The sequence below is a fragment of the Scylla paramamosain genome, chromosome 4 (genome assembly GCF_035594125.1).
Source record: "Scylla paramamosain isolate STU-SP2022 chromosome 4, ASM3559412v1, whole genome shotgun sequence".
NCBI classification, from domain to species: Eukaryota; Metazoa; Arthropoda; class Malacostraca; order Decapoda; family Portunidae; genus Scylla; species Scylla paramamosain.
In genome coordinates, this window is record NC_087154.1 from 31,526,336 (window position 1) to 31,548,251 (window position 21,916).

The following is a 21,916-nucleotide window of genomic DNA, read 5'->3' on the forward strand; positions in this document are numbered from 1 at the left end:
TTATGCTGAAAACAGGAACAATTTGGTCAATATTATATGTACTTACATCTTTTTTCTTTTACCAGGTCATGGACTATGCTAATCGCAGAGAAACAGACATCGTGCAGGTGGAGAAGTGGATCAACACTAATTTATCATATGATCCAGCAGAGGAGTAAATGTCAAATTAAGCAGCATTTAATTGGTTTATCAAAGAATTTCTATCTAATAATTAGATTTTATATATGAAACAACTTGGTAATTATTCAACTGTATTTTAGCAGTGGTAGGCATGTTAATGAAAAACATTAGTTTCATTAACTCAGTTCATTAGTCTTAAGTTGCTTAATTAAAATTAATGCAGTGATTCTACTGTTAGTTTAAGAGATATTAATTATTCAGCTAATTTGCTCTTATTTTTTTGCCTAGTTAATGATTAATTCAGTAGTCCACTACAACCTACTTGTTATTTTATTTATTTTTTATTACAAAACTTGGTTTTATTTTTAAGACACTTTTTAAGATAGAAAAAATTCAACACCCAAAATATTTCTCCATGATGAAGTGATTCTCATTGTTGTTGCTGCTCTTTTGGGTTACAATTTCATGCTGCTTGGTTAGGGAGGCCCTACATTGAAAAATGGAATTGCTACCTGGAGGATCTCAGGTTGCTCAGAGTCATTATCCACCCCAGTTTTGGTGCCATCACGTTCACTAGCCACAACAGTGTGCTGAATGTTTGGTCTCTCCTGACTAACCTCTGTTTCACAAATTGAACAAGCTCAAATGGTTGCTCCTATTCAAAGATAAAATAAATTAAAATTTTCAACCTGTGAGTGAGCAGTGTTTCTATCCTTACCATGTTTACAAGTGAAGAAGAAATTTTTTTCTATGGATTTTGGATGAATCCTTCCTAGTTTATTCACCTAGGGAGGAGTGAAAGTAAACGTTCAAGAGCAACAACAAGCTTAACTTACTATATCCACAAAAATTATATGACATTCATCATTATTTATTAATTTTCAGGTAGTAATAAAGCTGAGGCAAAAATATAGGGAAAATGTTTTACTACAAGAAAGGGAGACAAGCTTAAGGTAAAAAAAAAAAAAAAAACCTTGTAGGTATAAATGAAAACATATTGATTAGTACTAACCATTGAAAGTCTTTTGTTGCTCAATGTATTCCATCCAACATAACCTACTCATGAATATTATCTTACTATATGGTTATTCCTATCTGGGATGTTTCACTTACTGAGTTATATAAAGGCCTTTTCTTCTGCAGTTCAGGAATGGTGCAAATTTCTGAGACACAAGCATTGATGTCAGGCATGTTGTGGGTGCAGAGGGTGGAGCTGAGGGCAGGATGGTGGTACAGGGCATGAATCAGCTGCAGAGGGTGCAGTTGAGGACCAGGTACTGGAGCCTGGTCAGACCATGTTTGTGCAGGATGTGCTCACTGGCCAGCTACTAGTACCACTTCTCCATCTTGACATGGGCACTGGTAACCTTGGGGTCTGAGGTATTTTCATCAACATGCAGCTTTTCTTGGCAGCCTCCACCTTGTCAGCACCTGGAGGAAGCTGGTTCACTATTCAGGTACATCAGGCTGCAGCCAGCTGATAATCCTGCATCCTGCAGATAACCAAGCTGATCTGTGCCAGCAAGGTGCTGTGGGAGCTGCAACCTCTGCTGTTGAGGATGTCTTGGAGGAAGCAAGTGTTATTCTCTCCTGAATATCAGGCGGGCTGGAGTGTAATCTGTAGCCTCTTGTTTGGGGGAGTGATAAGCCATGAGGAGGGAGGGCAGCCAGACATCTCAATCTTGCTGGCTGGGCTTCATAGTACTTAGCCTACCAGGAGTATGGTTAAACCTCCCAACCATACTGTCACTCTGAGGCCTCAGGGGTGTTGTCTGGGTCCTGTAGATTCCCAACAACTCAGAGCATTCTGGAAACATCTGTGACTCAAACTCACCCACCATGCTGAATCTGGTGAAGAACTGGTTCACCTCCACCACAGTCATTTTCTTTGCCTTGTGATTAGGGGGACACATAGGCTTCCAGACACTTTGTAAAATAGTTTATCACTACACAAATTAACCAGTTGCCTTGCAGGGTGCAGTTGCCTTGCAGGGTGTGCCCCCAGCCTTGTACACATGGAGAGGCAAAGTGGATCCAGCAGGTTGGCCCCTTCTTTATGGCACACACTTGGTAACCTCCTGCACCACTCCACTTCACATTGCATGCTGACTCAATACAAGCGCCAACAGAGGCAGCACATGATCTGGTGGTCACTCTTGATTCCTGCATGTACCTCTTACAGCAGTTCAGTCCTCAGGGAGCATGGCACTAATGTCAACTACAGACTTATCTCCTTGTGAGCTTTGTCCCAGCACAGCTGCAAACATGCCCTCATGCAGCCTGAGCCCACTGATCCACAAGGCATTTAACAGTAGGACTCTCTGGCAACAAATCTTCCCAGTATGGCCTCTTGCTGCCTGCCTTCAGCCATGGGAGCAAGATCCTGGTCCTCCTGATGAGCCTTTGTCCATTGCTCACGAGCTTCTTTACTCCTGCCTGCCATCCTCAGACAGTGACACACATTAGGTCAGGCTCCCTCCTGGCACAGTGAGAAAAATCAGGTTCACAGGGGCAGCAGCTTGGGCTATCGACATTGCTGTGCACAGTGCACAATGTGTTAATTGTATTGCTCTAGCTAGCCCAGCAGCAGCCCCAGCTATCTCACCAGCTCCTTCAGGGGGTGGGGGGTTGGATTGCTAATCCCATGTTAAATTGCCTATGTTCAACTCCTATCTCCTCCCATATTTATTGATCAATTTCTTTAATTTAAAAAAAAAATAATAATAATCAGGAAAGATAGTAGAGCAATGTTTGCTATCATTTTTTCTTGTATGATTTTTTTTTTTTTTTTTGATGAAAAGTGAAAAAAAAAACTCAAATATTTGTCAAAAAATCAAAATCAACTCCAAACAAAAATTGCGACAGCAGACTTTGTTCGCTTCTCAGTTTTATAAGCTACAATAGCCCATATATGTGTAACAGGAATAACAATGGGGGGGATAATTTTATATGCCAAAATTCGCCATTTTGAGACTACGTCACAAAGTTTGAGGGGTGACTATAAATCACCTACTGTAGCTAAGGACTTGAAATTAACATGATGTATACATCATAATATGTTGAAAAAGCAGACATAGTTTCATTTGGTTACTCTGATTGGTTTTGTACATAGGCCTAAAGCGATTCATGGTTTCACGCTTAATTACCGGGGGAAGGGAATGAAAAAAAAAGTTATATTTCGCTATATTTCTAAGTAAACACCAGTGTTTAACCGTTTGAAATAAATGAAATATTAATGTAAAAATATCTGATGCAGATACATTATTTGCTGGATTTACAAAAAAAAAAAAAAAAAAAAAAATCGTATATAAATTTGAGAAAAATTGTTAGACCTAAAATTTCTCTCTAATGTTGTACACAGCGAGAGAACCGTAGATTTTCATAGAAGACAAGAAAACTGGGTGTCAGAAAAAAAAAATAAATAAATAAATAAAAATATGGGAAAAAAAAAAAAAATACACATGTTTCGCGGCGGGCGAAACCGTGGAATTTCATGATGGAAGACCTCATTACGAACGGGGATTTTATATATATATATATATATATATATATATATATATATATATATATATATATATATATATATATATATATATATATATATATATATATATATAAGCGGAAAAATGCAGGAAATTATATATATATATATATATATATATATATATATATATATATATATATATATATATATATATATATATATATATATATATATATATATATATATATATATATATATATATATATATATATATATATATATATATATATATATATATATATATATATATATAAAATTCAGGTCCGGATCGTACAACCCCTCCCCCTCTTCAGTGTCTTCAGCCAGTAGAGGGTGGCATAGTCAGACCTGACAGTGAGTTATACAGAATCTTTGTCCCTCCTACCACATCTGGTCAGCTGGCACGAAGTGCGTGTCAATTTAGACTCCCAACTGCATACCTAGTGCAATGTTTCTATGGTCTACACCCATCCATCCATCCATCTATCCAATAATACATTTGTCCATCTATCTATCCATCTGTATAATATCCATCCATTCAGTCATCTATCTATCCATCCAGCCATCTATCCATTCATTCATTCGTCCAGTCATCTATCCAGACATCTATTTGTCCACTCATCCATCCATCCATCTATCTATCTATCTACTTGTCCTTCTATACACTCATTCACCCATATATCCATCCACTCGTCTGTCAATCTATCCACCCATATACGTATCCATTCATCCATTCAATTGGTCATCTATCCATCATCTAGTCTTTCATCCATCCATCCACTCATACATCCATCCATATATCCATCTATTCACTTATCACTCCATCTATCCATTCGTCCATCTATCCATTCATTCATACATCCATCTATCTTTCATCCATCTATCCACTCACTCATCTACTCCATTCATCCATCCATCCATCCATCCATCTAGCTACTCATCCATCTATCTATACATCCATCCATCTATCCGTCTATCCACTCAGAAAAGCTAATGGGGTATTAAGAAGAAAAAAAATGCAGAAGCAGAGGTACGATAAGTTTTACAAATGTGGCAGCACTGCGTAGAGCGGCTAGCGGTAGCGGCTGCTCAGCTCAGCTGCTGCAGTCCAGTGGTGGTCCCGATATCCAAGTGGGTGGTTGTGGTACTTGTTTGCCCTGTGTTTAAACTTGTGTCAGTTTCCGTTTTCCCCTATTGTCATTAAAGGGAAAGGTGAAGAAATTCAAGCATCTTGAGCGAAATATCAAGGCAAGTATTGATATACACATGACTGCCTCACATAATGAGTAATGGGAAGATTGTATTAGGAAAAAAATTGTGTTGGAAATTCATGTAGTCACAATACAAGTCAAATTTCACGGCATAATCTACATGGCATTCGTAACTCTAAATCTCTCATTATTACAAGTAGTGCAAGATGGGTTGGAAGTAGGAAGGGATGTCCTAGGTGGTAACTGGGTCGGAACGAGGGATTAGCAGGTACAAGTCACCACCCCACATTCCGCTCACTGCAGTAACAGGTGCCGCTCCTATGATTAGCTACTAACTCTTGTCAGTGTTTGTTCTTGGATATTTGTGATAATTTCTTTTAATTGGACACCTGCACATCATAGCATCACGAGGGAGATGTCACCGAGCCACACACACACACACACACACACACACCGTACTTTGTTACACGCCCGGGATGTTTGTTTTGTGGAAAGTAACTGCTTCTACGCCATCTGAATTACCCTTGGAATAAGGAGTATTTTTTGCATTTATCATGTATGTTACTGATGATTGTATACGTACATTCCCGCCATTAAATCATGTGTACAAGATCGAATGCTGTAAATAAAAAGGGTACTCAAAGTTTGACCTGCATTCCACTCATATATTTCGTTGTACCTCAGCAGGTTTTAGTGATTTTTCTTTATTTAATTAATTAATTTATTTAGTTTTATGTAATAACACATTACGGTTGGTACCTTTGCCTTCATAATTCTGGGGCACCACTTCACAGTATTTTAAGCAATGTGTCTTAATTCTATAAAAGTTCTTTGTCCAAACTATATCATGTATATTTTTCTTAATAATGGAAAATATGATTCTGATTTATTTCTGTGAAATTCTCTGGTCGCTGTAGTTTACATAGGAAGATCCTGGATATTCTAGTGTCTTATCTCTTTTAGCTGCTATGATGCACTTTTTAGTCATTAAATCTTAGTGCCTTATTTGTTTTGTACATTACTAATAACTTGGACTAGCGCATCAGCAGTGTGTGGCTTCAGTGGACCCCCTCCTGTGTTGGGGTTTGAGAAGCCCACCAGGTAAGAATCCCATGGAGGACAGCCCACAGCTTGGAAGTTGTAATCCCAGGACCCTCTTGAAGGATTACTGTCGTAATATCAAATAGTGAAATATTTGAGGGCTGTGGTTCTTTGTAACCCTAATTAGTAGGTTGCATTCATCTTTGAAAATTTTACACAAGTAAAGTAATAATAGCCCTGATCCTAGTTCTTGGTAAGAGAGTGATTCAGTCCAGAATTTCATGATAGTGGGAATAAGTTATGAATATTCCTCATGGGCAAATGGATTTGTCATTTATTGTTAGATTTCAACTTGTATAAAAAAAAAAAAAAGAAAGGTCTATGCTTATTAAGAAAATATATTTTAGATAAAAGTCACCAGTCCTGATCTACACATGCTTCTATCTCCAGTGTTATTATTGTTTTCTTATGGCTCATCGTGGCAGCATAAATGTTTTATAATTTCATATAACATTTAAATTATAATTGAAATAACATTATATTCTATTTGAATTTTAATATGAAACCTTCCTTGAAATTTGCATTAACAAGAATAACATTTTAATATAGAGCCTTCCATGGGACATACCTTTAACAAGGGCACAGCAGCAAGAAAAAACATTTTAGTGAGACATGGTGGATTGAAACAGAAATGTTCTTTACACACACCATGGTTCATTAAATTGTGTGTTTGTTGGAGACCTGTATCTGAAGACCAGCCTGAGCATGAATGAACATAAACTTTAAGGGAAGGGAGGGAGGAAGTGTATTATTCATCACATCTTTCTTGACCAATTTAGGATTGTACTGAGTCAATGGACATGGTGTAGCTTGAAGGTGAAGGTCTCTAACCAAGATAGTGTTGCACCATCCCATGACTTACACCACCACCTACAGCTGACCAGCCACTAGTAACACACTTAACTGGGCTGGCAGCAACTCACACAGAGAAATCTGGACAGCACTCTATCACCAGGTGCCACAATGCAGGTGGAAACAACTCACAGAGATCAGTGTAGTAATGGAGTGTGAGGCAAGAAGGCCATGCAAGGATTAAATGCACAGCACAGGTGTATCTTTCCTCACTTGAGAACAGGGCACAGTTATCTTGTGTCTTGCAGGACACTACAGGCACAAAATACTCACACTCAGCAGAGCACTGAGTCTTAAGTATGGCATGCATTGTCCATACACAAGCCAAGCACAGTCAGTTGGATGTCCTTGCACAACACAAGGTTAGATGTGGACACCACAGGCCTCACACCACAACAAAACCTCAATGCAGTTGCCCTGGAGAACAAGAACCAGGGCAAACATGGGGCAGAAGCACAAGATATGACTCTGAGCACAACGCAGAAGCACAAGATATGACTCTGAGCACAACGCAGAAGCTGTGGCTGAGTGTGGTGAAGTCTTCCTCAGCTGCACTTACCAACACCCAGTAATCACAGCCACAGAATATCTTCCTTATGCAGTCCTTCCTGCAGGCCCTCAGGCAGACACCTCACAGAGGCTCCACCAGCCTCTGTTCCTCCTGCAGCAGGGATGTTCCACAGCCAGCTATGACATCTACCCTCTGTGGTCTTCCTCCAGGCTGGAGCTCCCTCTGGCCTCCATAGCACTTCACACAGGATGCCATATGTCAAAGTACCAAATCTCCGGTCACCATGTGTGTCTGTTCTTGCCTCAGGTCTGCTCACTAGGGTGTCCAGCTGTTGCCTCAAGATCTATGGGCACCAGTCTTGTCTCAGTTCTAACTGACCATCTTAGTCGCCTGCCTGCCACCTCTCTCTTCTGCCTATGACCTGTATGTCTGGCACCTTTCCACACCTTGCTCACTGCACATGGCCCAAGAGGGAGAGGCCAACAGGTGTAACCACATGCCTCAGTAATGTCTCACCTAGCAACACCCTCACTGTAACAATAGAGGCCAAATGTGAATAAATGCAGGAGTGGAGCAACAGTATTTTCATGTTTTGCATTTCATCCTTTATTTACTTTAGGAGAGCCCTTAATTTTGAGAAATTTTTACTAGGCAAAGAAGCTATCTTACATACAAAAATCTTTGGTATCCCTGTTTTTCGTAAGTTCCTACTTACTTTAGTTTACTCAAAAAGAGCACACACACACACACACACACACACACACACACACACACACACACAGAGAGAGAGAGAGAGAGAGAGAGAGAGAGAGAGATTTGGGGGCTGGGGCAGGGGGGGTCATGTATGATAAATTTGCAATATTTTAAGTACAGACAATATCATGATATATGATTTACATGTTAATGGTTAATCCAACCAAATAATGCTAGTGTCTTTCAGTAGTGCTTGGTGGTGGGGTATTATGTAATACTATATCAGGACATGATCACTGTTATTGTTATAGGTGTGGGGTGGCCACAAACTCCATGACTAAATTGGAAGAATGCCTGTATTCCCTGCTTGTTGTAAGAGATGATTGATAGGAATGGATTAAAGGGATTGGGGATCATTGGTTCATTATTTTACTTCTACATTGGAGCAAATTGTGATGTCTTGTCTTCGCAACAGCTCTTGAGGGGAATGTTAGCAGGTTATTTGGGGCGTTCCCTAATGGTCTGGAAAAACTGTCAGATTCACCAGCCGACTGAATTTTACACATAAAAGGCGATCAGCTAGGAAAAAAGTCACTACGTCATTTGTATGTCATCAAACCAACTAATAACATATTAGGAACATTTTTAGTCTCCATCAAGCAGAGAACATGAAATATGGTAAAACGAGCTACGTAATCTCGGGTATACATCTCGGGTATGGGATGTATCATTACCTTGCGACGAATTTTACTTATTTTTTTTTTCTCAATATGATCTTACTATATTAATTTAAGTTATACAATTAACATACCCGTATATAAATCCTGGGACATATGAAAGAAACAATCATGTTTTGATGCTAAATCTTAGCAGGACTGGTGATGATTGTTGACATCCTGTCTCCCATCTTCCTTGAGTTGCTGCTTGTCTGTTTACATCGTCTCTCCTAATGTCTTCCCAGAGTTGCTGCTTTCTTCTTTGGAAATACAACCCATCCTTTCACACTTTGGTTCTTCTTTCCTGAAATGTTCATGTAATCAACCACAACACATGTATAGACTTAGGTTTTACAACAGCACTGCAAAATCATATCTCCCGCTTCGGGCTTATTGCGTGTTTTGGAGAAGTCGGCGTGTTTGATATCGGCCAGTCATTTCGTCTCTGCGATTTCAGACGTTACAATATCCTGTCAGCACAAATAACACTGCTCGACTCTTGGGGATTTGCCGGATAATATGTCAGTCCCTGTAGAAACCAGTGGAAAATATTCCAAACTAAATATGTAGCAGGAGGCTGGAAATAAATGTGAAAAAAATGAGAGCCTAGTTACGACTATTTTGCTTATAATAACTAGTCTGTAGAATGTGCATCACCTGATCCCGTGGATACTGTTAGCATAAACACTTAGGATCAATGTTCTGTAGTCTAAGTACAGTGCATCAAGATGTATGACGACGGGTAGTTTTAGAATGTGCTTCTCAAGAGAACTGGGGGAGTTGATTGATCTCTACATTGAAAGAGCCGGCGATCACCGGCAACTCAGCCCATTGTGAACGCCCTAATTGTTTTCATAATTTTTGTATGTGCAAAAGATGGAGCTGTACCTAGATATTTCACCATTTATACACGTACTGTGCATGTATATCATTAAGAACCTTCTGCTGTGTATGTTGAGGTTGCTGTCGTCAATTTTCTTGATCACAGCGGTTACCCTTTCCAGCATGCATGAGCAGAATCTATCAGTCAAGTTTAGGCTGGGAGCACACGAGTGACTGAAGCATGTTTAAGCGACTGTGTCTTGACTGAGCCACACCATAGAGTGGCCCGTGTGTATGGGCACACGCCACTGTGGCACATCCGTGCCCGTCGAGGCCTCAGTTCCAGCATGGATTCTGAGAAGGAAGCAGTCCCGGTTTTTCCTTAGAGAATCCATCTCTGTAGCCGGACACGAAGATGTCGCACATCTCCCATGCCTTGGCTTTGGCAATTTTATTGCTGTAGTCATTGCAACCTACGTCCCATATTGCTGGCCGATCTTCAATTTCAATAATGAATCGATCTATATCGAGTGTAGCCATGGTATTGGTATATATGATATGTAAAGAGGAACATGTGCTTACTCCTCAACGTTTGGTATATGATTGCCCGTAGCCGTCATGTGTCTGTCGCTCAGCCACAGCCGTTCGTGTGCGCGGGTCCTCGACACAAGTCGCGCCACGCTGTGGCGAGGATGAGCGATAGCTCGCGACAGTCTCTTGCCACAGACGCTCGTGTGGGCTGGATAGCTTCTAAACAGTGGAAACTTATGGAAAGCCACATCCCTGCATATATATATATATATATATATATATATATATATATATATATATATATATATATATATATATATATATATATATATATATATATATATATATATATATATATATATATATATATATATATATATATATATATATATATATATATATATATATATATATATATATATATATATATATATAATATATTAAAAGATAAATCTTGTTTGTTTTGAATATATATATATATATATATATATATATATATATATATATATATATATATATATATATATATATATATATATATATATATATATATATATAATATATATATATATATATATATATATATATATATATATATATATATATATATATATATATATATATATATATATATATATATATATATATTGTCAACTTATTGCAGGTAATACATTAAATTTGTGGTCTCACAACAGCCAACAGTCTCGCATGATTACAGTGATGTTTACATTTTTTAGGGTCCTTCGTTTCTTAAGCCAAACTTGAGCAAACTAACAAACCAAGGAGCGATCATCCTTGTAACACAGTATGAACACGTATGGACAGTATGGACACGTTTCTCAGAGGAATTTGTAATGGAGAGTTTTCAGAGCCACCAGTGATTCTAACACCACACAGATTACATGTAAATTTACTTACCTCAAGAAAAGTTTGTGCTTCGCGACGACTTAACCATGAACGCATCTGGTCTGGTGTGCATCTTCCGCACGACTCGAGGTGAATAAGTCTATTGTATTCTTGAGACGTTAGCGAGTCTGTAATACTGCAAGAAAAATTGTGATCCTCCTGAGAGAAAATCATGTTGCTGGCTGACACCTTTTTGCTTTTTTCGTCCTCTGCGATCTCAATTTCACGTTCCTTGGCAAATTCTCTCTCTCTCTCTCTCTCTCTCTCTCTCTCTCTCTCTCTCTCTCTCTCTCTCTCTCTCTCTCTCTCTCTCTCTCTCTCTCTCTCTCGATTTTCTGTAAGTCTTCTATAAAGAATACTAGCTGCCGCTGAATTCTCAACGTAACGTAAAAGACGACTGTAAGAGACAAACTTCTTTTGATTCTTTTATTCTTACTGTGAGACAAGGCGTGATGCTGAGAGAGAGAGAGAGAGAGAGAGAGAGAGAGAGAGAGAGAGAGAGAGAGAGAGAGAATGTAATTCGGCAGAAATCATACTAAACAACGGGACTTGTGGTGCTGTATTAACCATCTGTGATCCCCTGATGGAAGTAACTTGCTGCTATTCACCCAGTAAGCTTCCTTGCTGGTGATAAGACTATTATTATGATGTAATGGATTGCGTTTTCTGAGTATTAAGGGCAGGCGTTGCTAATCATTTGGTAAAGTAAAGCTTTTGGGAAAGCGTTTTAAATTTGAAATATACTCGTAGTACAATTTTCGTTTTAACACGTGGTTAGGATTTCAAATGCTGTTTATAGACTTGTATTACACACAAGGTGTCCTTCTTCAGCTTGATATGTTTGATATGCTTGATATCGTCCCTTGCTGTGATTTTCCAGCTCTATGGGTCCGTCGGAAGGGAAATGAGGCTAATGTATTGCTTTCAACAAGACTCGCTCTTTTTGATGTTTTTGTAGGTAGGTATGCGTTCATGTATAGTAAATATTCACGAATGAGTCAAGCCTTCCGGAACAAAAATAATAAACCGATTTTTCTTTCATGAAACAAAACTCGAAACGGTGAAACTGGCCCGTATTGTTTGACCATTTTGTCATAAGGATTGTTTTTAAATGTCACAGATTATTAGTCGGATTCTTGCGGTTAGTATTTTTCCCGTGATAATGCAGGTCACTAGAATTACAAGCCATTGAAAACCCAAAATATCTTGCACTAAAGCCTATAGAAAGTAGTCGAGATAAGACACCAAGATCTTTGAGAATGCTGTTGTGATAACAATCTAGATCCTTTGCAAACCTGAAGTTCTCTGAGCCTCATGGTGGTAGGTATAGCTGGTTGTGTTAAATAAGCACGCTTTACGCCGTACAGAGACCCAAGTGAAAGATTTGGGTCTTCTTAATCCTGCGAGTCATGGTCTGGAAAGAGTTGGAAGGAAGTTGCGTGTTGGAAAGATTCTCTCTCTCTCTCTCTCTCTCTCTCTCTCTCTCTCTCTCTCTCTCTCTCTCTCTCTCTCTCTCTCTCTCTCTCTCTCTCTCTCTCTCTCTTTCTTGTCACACACACACACACACACACACACACACACACACACACACACACACACACACACACACACACTTGCGTGTTTTAAAGATTAATCGTAATTCTCTCTCTCTCTCTCTCTCTCTCTCTCTCTTGTCACACACACACACACACACACACACACACAGTTGCGTGTTTTAAAGATTAATCTTAATTCTCTCTCTCTCTCTCTCTCTCTCTCTCTCTCTCTCTCTCTCTCTCTCTCTCTCTCTCTCTCTCTCTCTCTCTCTCTCTCTCTCTCTCTTATCCTGTAGTAGTTACCTTGGATTCCTACCTCTTTCTCCACTTCCCCCGCGGTACCGCAGTGTGGTCAACGACCTCGCTGTTCGTTCCTCTCACTACCGCTTGTGTACCATACGTCCATCGAACAGGAGAAAACTATATGGTGTTTATTGGAGGATTTTTTGTTGTGATCAGTTGTAGAAACTTGGTCATTCTGGATCATGGTCTCGTATTAAACTCGCTTCAGGATTGTAGTTGAAAGTACCGTTATAGTTGGGAAGTTTATAGAAATGTGGCAATGATACTATAACTGTGCCGGCGATGGGACTTTTAACTTACTGATATGCAGGAACAGTGACTGATTCTGCCTCTGGCAAAAGTAGGATAAGCAAGAAGGTATCTTGACCCAAACGGTGGCCCAACAAAATTCTATCCGAGATGACAGTAGTGCAGTGGGTGAATGACCCGGTATTGCCATCTCGCTGGACAGTGTTTTTCGCCTCCACACAGGTGCACACTGTGCTGTGAGTTAGTTACGACACGTCATTTTCCCAGTATGTGCTCACATGATGGATTTTTGGGTCGTTCCGTTGATTGATAAGAGTGTAAATGTGTCAGAATGAAATAGGTCAGCGTAACGGGGCTGTGTCAGGAGGGTGGCGAGGTGGCGTAGATGAGTGAGACTCACGTGGATACCTGCCAGATTGCCCTTGGATGTATTTGGTAGACGTTGGTATAGAGTGCGTCAGTAACCCTGACCTATGTAATAACTGAAACAGAAGGCTAACCGAAAACTGGAGAACTAGCAAATTATGCACCAAGGTTCGTATTTAGTTATTAACTTACCCTCTCTTGTTTGTTTGTTATGTAGTGAGGTAGGACGGCAATACTTCATATATTTTCATTCGTCTCCCCATTTTATTTTGTTCGAGTATTCTTGACCTCGAACTGTAAACAAAATAATTAATTTGATGGTTTCTTCTTCTTGATATGCATAGTATATATATATTATATATATATATATATATATATATATATATATATATATATATATATATATATATATATATATATATATATATATATATTTATTTATTTATTTATTTATTTATTTAATTATTTGTTTATTTGCACACACACACACACACACACACACACACACACACACACACACACACACACACACACACACACACACACACACACACACACACACTTGTATACCAACCATGGCTAACTGTAAATTATTTTCCTTTCTTTACTCCTCAGCATCAGGTGCAGCCGCGTAGGAAGAACAGGCCTCCTAGGAGTGAGTACTCCATGAGTGGGGCAGCAAGGGTCTCCTCGGGAGTGATTTTTCACCTGCTCCCCAGAGGTTAGTATTTAGCCCCTTATGTCGGGAGTTTTGTAATTAGTGATCATAAACTCGTTTTTTTCTTCACAGAATTAACTATGTATTGGTAGTTATTGGTAGTTTAGCGTGAATCACAAATCTTGTTAAATTGTTACTAGCTTTGGCTTATGCAACATGCTATGCTTAAGTAATATCTTAAGAGAACATACCTTAACTTGAGACTTATTTGCATTTTATTTACTAGTGCAGGGGACTGAGAATATTGGACTACTTGTTCCCTGGCCACAACAAACATCGTACCTGTAGTCACGGATCACTTCAGCTAACAGTATAAACTCAAGATATGAAGCATGGGGGAAATTTAATAGTTTTTCACAGCCTTAAAAAAAAAAAAGTATGGTATCAAAGACTATCAGTTAAATACTTAAAATGATTCTATTTTTTTTTCTTTGTGTGTGGCAGTGTGTCAGTTTTGCTTGATCTTTGGTTTCACTTTAATTAAACTGTATAAGGTGTTTAGTCATCTGGCCGTGGTTATGTTGTTGAATCTGCTGTATATATATATATATATATATATATATATATATATATATATATATATATATATATATATATATATATATATATATATATATATATATATATATATATATATATATAGTTGAAGCATCATGCTCTATTTTAAAGTGACCCACCTTCAGACTAAATCATTATTGTTGTATTTCACAATTTTTCTTTATGTACAATACTTCTCGTCATGGAACACATCAGTAAGAACATTTCCCTTTAATGTGCGCTGTCGTTAATTCGCTTCTTTGTAAAATGCCAATTTCTATGCCAGACTTTGTTATCCACAGTTATTTACTTAGGTTGGAAAATATTTTGAGTAGAATTATGTATACTTTACCAAATCATTAAATCAGCTGTATGTGCTGCGTGCCAGGAAATCAAAACACAGGTTCGTGGAAGTTGTTAGTTTCAGCTGAACACGGTGAGACCCGTCACCCAACCGAGAGAGATGCTGTGCTGGAAACGAGTGTTTTTATTATTGTTTATGTTGTTAGCTTTCTCGCAAATTACATGGTCTGAATTACAGTATTGTGAAGTGTCTACTTCAAAAATTAAGACCAGGATGTGTTTTGTAATTAACAGTTTATGAGAAAACGCAAGTTATCGTGATTCCGACAATCAAGTTCTTGTTAACAAAGCGACATGAGAAAATCTTTTCATGGTATGTGAATACAGCCAAACGTAAATCATTCACACAATGTATGTGAAGCGGAAGGTGTCACGTTTATCCTTCATAGCTCAGTAAAATCCTTTTATAAACGTACCATATGAAAAGGCATGAACCTATGAATCTGTGCGTGGTCTAGCAATTACTGGAGTCCTCCGTCCCTGTAACTTGCCCAACAGAATTTATATTGGTTTCCTTTAATATACATCCAGATTTTACTCCTGAACACCCCTACATCTTTGTGTTATTTTACATTAGGTACATTATACAGCACAAAAAGAGATCTCGTGGCATGGTGTCTCCGGGGGACGGGAACCAGGTTCACGTACGGTTTTCAGCTCAACTCACTCTGGTGTTTAAGTTTCCATTTACTGTGCACGTAGGAAATTGCATTGATATTTATTAATTAGTCTCGCCGGATAGTGTTATGCCAGATTCTTCTTGAGAGAGAGAGAGAGAGAGAGAGAGAGAGAGTTATCAATTTATTTAGTTGAGTACTACATACATTACCCAAGTGCTGTGATCCCACAAATGATAAGTTTGTACCTCCTCGTGTGTGTGTGTGTGTGTGTGTGTGTGTGAATATATTCGTATCAAAAGAAGCTAGAAACAATGTTGTTATTCCCAATTAGGCTATTAAAGAACCATTACGGCTTATTCTGTAGTACATACATACTCATTGTAATATAAATCTAGTGCACTACGCTAGATTTATTGCTCCAAAATATTAATTGAAACGCCCACTGTATATAGTACTCGCTGTATATTGTAGATAAGCAGGTATAATAGCTTAAATAATGCTATGTAGGAACGATTTCTTAAGGAGCAATTTTGCGGTCACTTGCGAGGACTGCTTCTTCCAGCCTTTACTAGCCAGACGTAGGATTCATTTTCACGGGACTCCCTCGCGAGGACATACGGTTCAGGGATGTAACTGTTGCCATTAGCTTGTTTGACTCGTAGAATTATTAGCTAATTTTCAGCTACAAGGGGGACTGATGAAACCCCAGTGTTATACTTGGTATACTGATTAATGCATGTGAGAGAGAGAGAGAGAGAGAGAGAGAGAGAGAGAGAGAGAGAGAGAGAGAGAGAGAGATATGTTTGACTGGCATCATCAAAGGTCAAGGTATCATTGTGATATGTCCAAGGAATAAATAGACATTATGTATCATCTTACATATGCCTAATACACTCGAACATGATTTGCTTACAAACTTTACTGTAAGTAAACAAATACATACATAATATATATATATATATATATATATATATATATATATATATATATATATATATATATATATATATATATATATATATATATATATATATATATATATATATATATATATATTAGACGAAACTCCGTATAATAGTAATAGAAAAGTTAACAATGGATATAAGTCCACTTTAAATAGCATTAATGTGGAGGGAAATATGTTGATCTATAATCTATATCATCATTTATACTGCTGGTGGTGGTGGTCCTACTACTGTGGCACTGCGACGATTAAGAATCACTTGCTGCGGAAAACAAGTTAAAACCAGCGCATGTTTCATAATTATTGATTTGTTTCTTTATAAGATTCTCGAAGCTGCGGCCTTTTTTTTCTATTTTTCTTATTTGTTTATTTTATTATTTTATAGTTGCCACTGCTTCTCTCTAACGTGGTATCGGGCAGAAAGCCTTCCCAGCTCACGTTTTAAAAACTCCTTAGATGTTAATTTAGACAAAATTACATCTGGAAGGGAAGAAAACTCTTGCGGTGACAACGCACCGTGAGTTAAGGGGCTGACGCACCATAGGGAAATGAGATAAGATGCCGGATCGAGTAGCACCTCTAGAGGAGGGAAGACTGTTGTGAGCTGACTTATCTGAGAGGGGAGCTGTGGAGAGAGGGAGCCTGGCAGGGTGGCACGGTTTGCTGGAGATGGAGGATGAGTGGCTGGTTCCATTAGGGCAGCGTTTCTCAACCTTGGTTCCGCAAAAGGTCCCTAGGGGTTTCGCGAAAAGAGTGAGATAAGCTAATGCACTTTTGAGTTTTATTTAATTTTATATTCGTAATATTACAATCATACACCGCATATTATTGGTTATTATAATGTAATATAGTCGTCATCCTAACCGATTAGGTTATAAAAAAAAAAATATATATATATATATATATATATATATATATATATATATATATATATATATATATATATATATATATATATATATATATATATATATATATATATATATATATATTAGTACCTGGTTTAAGGAAAATTAACACTTAATGTCAAAATTAATTGGTAATACTAAAAGAAATTTACTGAATATCGTGGGTGAACGAGGGACTGTACCTGCACGCAAGGAAGCACAGAGACGACTGTTGTAGACCATGACCATGCCTGTTTCCTGCACTGAGTCACTTGATACACGAATCAGTAACGAACAGGTCCTGTCCGATGAGTAGGCACTGAATAGTAATGGCGGTTACACACTGGAGCCGTATAGACACACTAAATATATCCCCAATGGTTATATAATATATATATATATATATATATATATATATATATATATATATATATATATATATATATATATATATATATATATATATATATATATATATATATATATATAACCATTGGGGATATATTTAGTGTGTCTATACGGCTCCAGTATATATATATATATATATATATATATATATATATATATATATATATATATATATATATATATATATATATATATATATATATATATATATATATATATATATATATATATATTTTTTTTTTTTTTTTTTTCAGGGTTTCCTTGACACATGTAATATATGTCAAGGGTTACGCAAGGGTATAAAGGTTGAGAAACTGCATTAGGGAAAAGAAAGCTGTTTGGGTGAATCTGCATGGAAGAGATGCTATCCAAAACAGGAGGAAGTGGGAAAGCTTTGAGGGTGGCACCTAGGAAGAGGGAAGGCTGGAAAGAGATTTAGTCTGGAGGAGAAAATTTTTCCCGCTCACCTCAGAGAGAGAAGAGTGCAGCGTTCACATGAACTGTGTAGCAGAAGTTGCAAAGAGGGAAACAATGACTACTGTGGTGTTCTTCCTGCTACTTCAGCCACCACTATTGTTTCTGTTACAACTGCTATTACAACTGGGCTAGTCTTGTGGTTTTATCCATCATGATTCACGCCTAGTATGGTTCATCCAGTGTACTCCCATCCATAATGTTACCCACCCCCATACCTGCCTTTCCCCTAGTGGTATCAGCACAGCAATATCCCCGTCAGATCTCTGTTGAACAACCTACCTTTACTAGAGGGTGTGGTGCAAGTCCCATAGTCTCTGTCCTTCCTGAGGGTGTCAATCCCACAGCCTTCCTGCCTTCTGGAGGGTATCAGTCCTACAGCCTTTCTTCCTTCTGGAGGGTGTCAATCTCATAACCTTCCTCCTTTCTGGAGGGTGTCAGTCCTACAGCCTTCCTCCCTTCTGGAGGTGTGTCAATCCCACAACCTTCCTCCCTTCTGGAGGGTATCAGTCTCACAGTCTTCCTTCTGGAGGGTGTTAGTCCTATAATTATCTCCTCCACATTGCAGAGAAATAACTTTGGTAATGTATAGATAAATAAACTTGTGAATAGCTATATCAGATTCCCTCTTTAAGTACATGCTTGTGTAAGCACTCGAGATGTTCAAGTTTGTGTAGTTCATGCTATCTGTGAGAGACAGAGGTTTACAAACTGTTAAATGAACAGTGGATTTCTTGCCATTTATAAATGCTCTAATTGGAGGCTAATTAATTTCAATGTGGTCAGATTTTTCTTTGTACTATTTTTTATTTATTTATTTATTTTTAATAATTTTGTACATTTGATTAATGCAATTTGCCTGAGGTTTGGAATGTTTTGGTGATGGTAATATAAGTATGTATTCTTGAAGACTTGTATTATTCAGGGTTGTAAAAAACCTGGGTTTAAGAAGAAAAAAAACTCAGTTTTTTAAGGGGTTTTATTGATTTTTTTTTTTTTATTCCTCATATCTATATGTAAATTTGTTTAAATAAATAATTTACTAAAAAGTAGTCTACAGTGAAACAAAAGGTTTGAAGTGGTATCTGAAGGACAGACTCTTATTTAGGTCATGTTGATACAGGTTGGTCTAGTTGGAGTGTTTTATCCAACATGTGGTATCCAGGAAATGAACGGGTCAGGCTTGGCTACTTTTGCATTTTTTTTTTATGTATGCGTACAGACAGCTACTTACTTGATGAAGCAGCCTTCCTACTCTTATATTTAGCCAAAGCCACATGTTAACTCAAGAGATTTTAGTAGGTAAATATCATAGGCCAGTTGTTTTAATGTGTCAGTTAAGCCACACCTCCTTTCTCAACCCCATTCCATGTCTGCTTCCCCATCCCCACTCCCTCTTTGTTTCTACATTTCTTCTCCAGGGCCCCCTCCTCCCCCCTTCTCTCTCTCTCTCTCTCTCTCTCTCTCTCTCTCTCTCTCTCTCTCTCTCTCTCTCTCTCTCTCTCTCTCTCTCTCTCTCTCTGTATGTATGTATGTATGTATGTATGAAGGAGGTATGAGAAGCATGGTGGATAGGGAGAGGAAAGGGAATGGGGATGTGGAGGGGGAGAAGAAGAAGGCAGCTTTAGCCAATGACAGCTGCCATGAAAAAAGATGACAGGTGTCACTTTTGTTAGAAATGTAGATAGGAAATTCCTGATGCTTCATCAAATAGAGAGCTGTCTGTGTATATATATATATATATATATATATATATATATATATATATATATATATATATATATATATATATATATATATATATATATATATATATATATATATATTTTTTTTTTTATTATATATTTTTTTTTTTTTTTTTGTGGGGGCAGGTGTTTTTTTTTTTTTCTTTTTAATGCCAACCCCAACATTATTTGACAGGTGGAGGTAGCAGGGCATGGATCTACAACGTGTTGCCATGGCCAGGACTTCCCCTGACTTGAATCTTCTGGCATTACTGTTATGCTTGCTTTTTCCTCTTCATTTAGGTGAGTTTGCAGTAACTTATTGTGAGTGAATGTCTAGAATTTCAGCTAATTCTGTAAGTCTTTGCTTTGAATTTTGAAATGATGTAATTACCATTGCAAAATGAGAGTTCATAAACATTAGTATTACAACTTGTAGCTTCCAGATGAAATATTGAATAAATTTTGTCTGTACACAATTCAATAACTGATCTTAATGCATTAACCACAGGTAGTCCATTAACCAGCAAAGATTGGGATTTTCACGAAAATGACATATCATATGACCATGCAACTCCTACAACACAAGAGGAGAAAGAAAGGGTGGAAAAATTTGACATCTCTAAGCTTAACTATACAGCAATACTTTTGGAGCTTGAGAAAGGGTTAAATGCTATGAAGAAACGAGAGGGCCGGTTTTTAGAAGGGCCACGTCTGCCAAGATTTTTTACAGATCTAGGAAAGTTCCTCGATCTTGAACAAGTCGTGAATGAAATTGAAACTTCCATCATGTCAACTGCCTCTTGCACTGCTTGCAAAGTTGGTAAGTTAAATGGCATAAAAGGTAACTTCAGTGAGGTAGGTTTCATACGTAATACATGGGTCTTTAGATTCTGACATAGCTCACCGAGTTGCCTGGTTGTTTCTTCTTTTCTTTTCTTTCTTTTGTTGATTTTTCTCTAGTTTCTAGTTGCTTTCCTCAGAATAACTGCAATTTTATTACACTGATATTGCATGGTAGCATTTTTTTTTAACTAACTTTTAACTTTGAATCCATTCTGTTGTTTAAATGAGATGACTTAAATACTTGAAGAATGGGTGTGTGAGATGACAATAGCAAGGACAGATGCAAGTGGAGAGACTTCTCTATCTTCTCTTGAGAGAATTTCCAGGAAAAGGCATCATCATTGACTGAGCTAGACTGAATGCCTAAATGAACATAAGAAAGAACAAAGAACATAAGAGCATGATATTGGATGGTTACTGGAACAAAGCAAAATTCATGTAGATAAAAGCTTATATAATTTTTCTTGACACATCAGGAGCCTCATTAGGTATTTTAGAATTTTGTATACCTTGTTATATTTTTAAAAATAATGACTTAAATCTATAGAATAGATAGGTATAGTTTTCAAGGAAAACAAAGCTTATAACTTAATCTATTTACTTACCTCAAGGTACTTCCAATGTAAGTTTTCTACATGATGAAACTATCAAGTGATGTGTCATGAATAGCAGCTAATAGAAATGGATTCTGTGGTGGATTCTAGCACTGAAAATCTTAAATCCAGAACAGTTTGAGATTGAGTAACAATTCCTGTAGGAATACTGAATACTACTACAGATTTTACTTAGATATAAAAATCTACATTAAATATTATTGTAAGCAATTAATTTATCATTTCTTGAAGCAAATTATTTTGAACAGTACATGGCAGGCTGTGACTTCTTTATTGCATGTCACGACTTAAGTAAACACAACATAATCTTTCCAAGTGTACA

The 21,916-nt window shown here is 37.5% G+C and overlaps 2 protein-coding genes across 2 annotated transcripts in view; both read left to right on the forward strand.

The window, feature by feature from the left end:
* LOC135100006 (methionine synthase-like) overlaps positions 1–815 on the forward strand; it is a 33,982-nt gene extending 33,167 nt beyond the window's left edge. The window contains 1 exon segment of the mRNA XM_064002828.1: positions 66–815. Within this exon segment, the coding sequence (XP_063858898.1) occupies positions 66–158 (93 nt within the window). The 3' untranslated portion in view covers positions 159–815.
* A 3,909-nt stretch (positions 816–4,724) lies between these two features.
* Positions 4,725–21,916, forward strand: part of LOC135100007 (sphingomyelin phosphodiesterase-like) — a 36,208-nt gene continuing 19,016 nt past the window's right edge. Inside the window, exons 1-4 of the mRNA XM_064002829.1 lie at positions 4,725–4,891; positions 14,055–14,160; positions 20,331–20,437; positions 20,646–20,957. Coding sequence (XP_063858899.1) covers positions 20,347–20,437; positions 20,646–20,957 — 403 coding nt within the window. The 5' untranslated portion in view covers positions 4,725–4,891; positions 14,055–14,160; positions 20,331–20,346. The remainder of the gene's footprint in view (positions 4,892–14,054; positions 14,161–20,330; positions 20,438–20,645; positions 20,958–21,916) is intronic.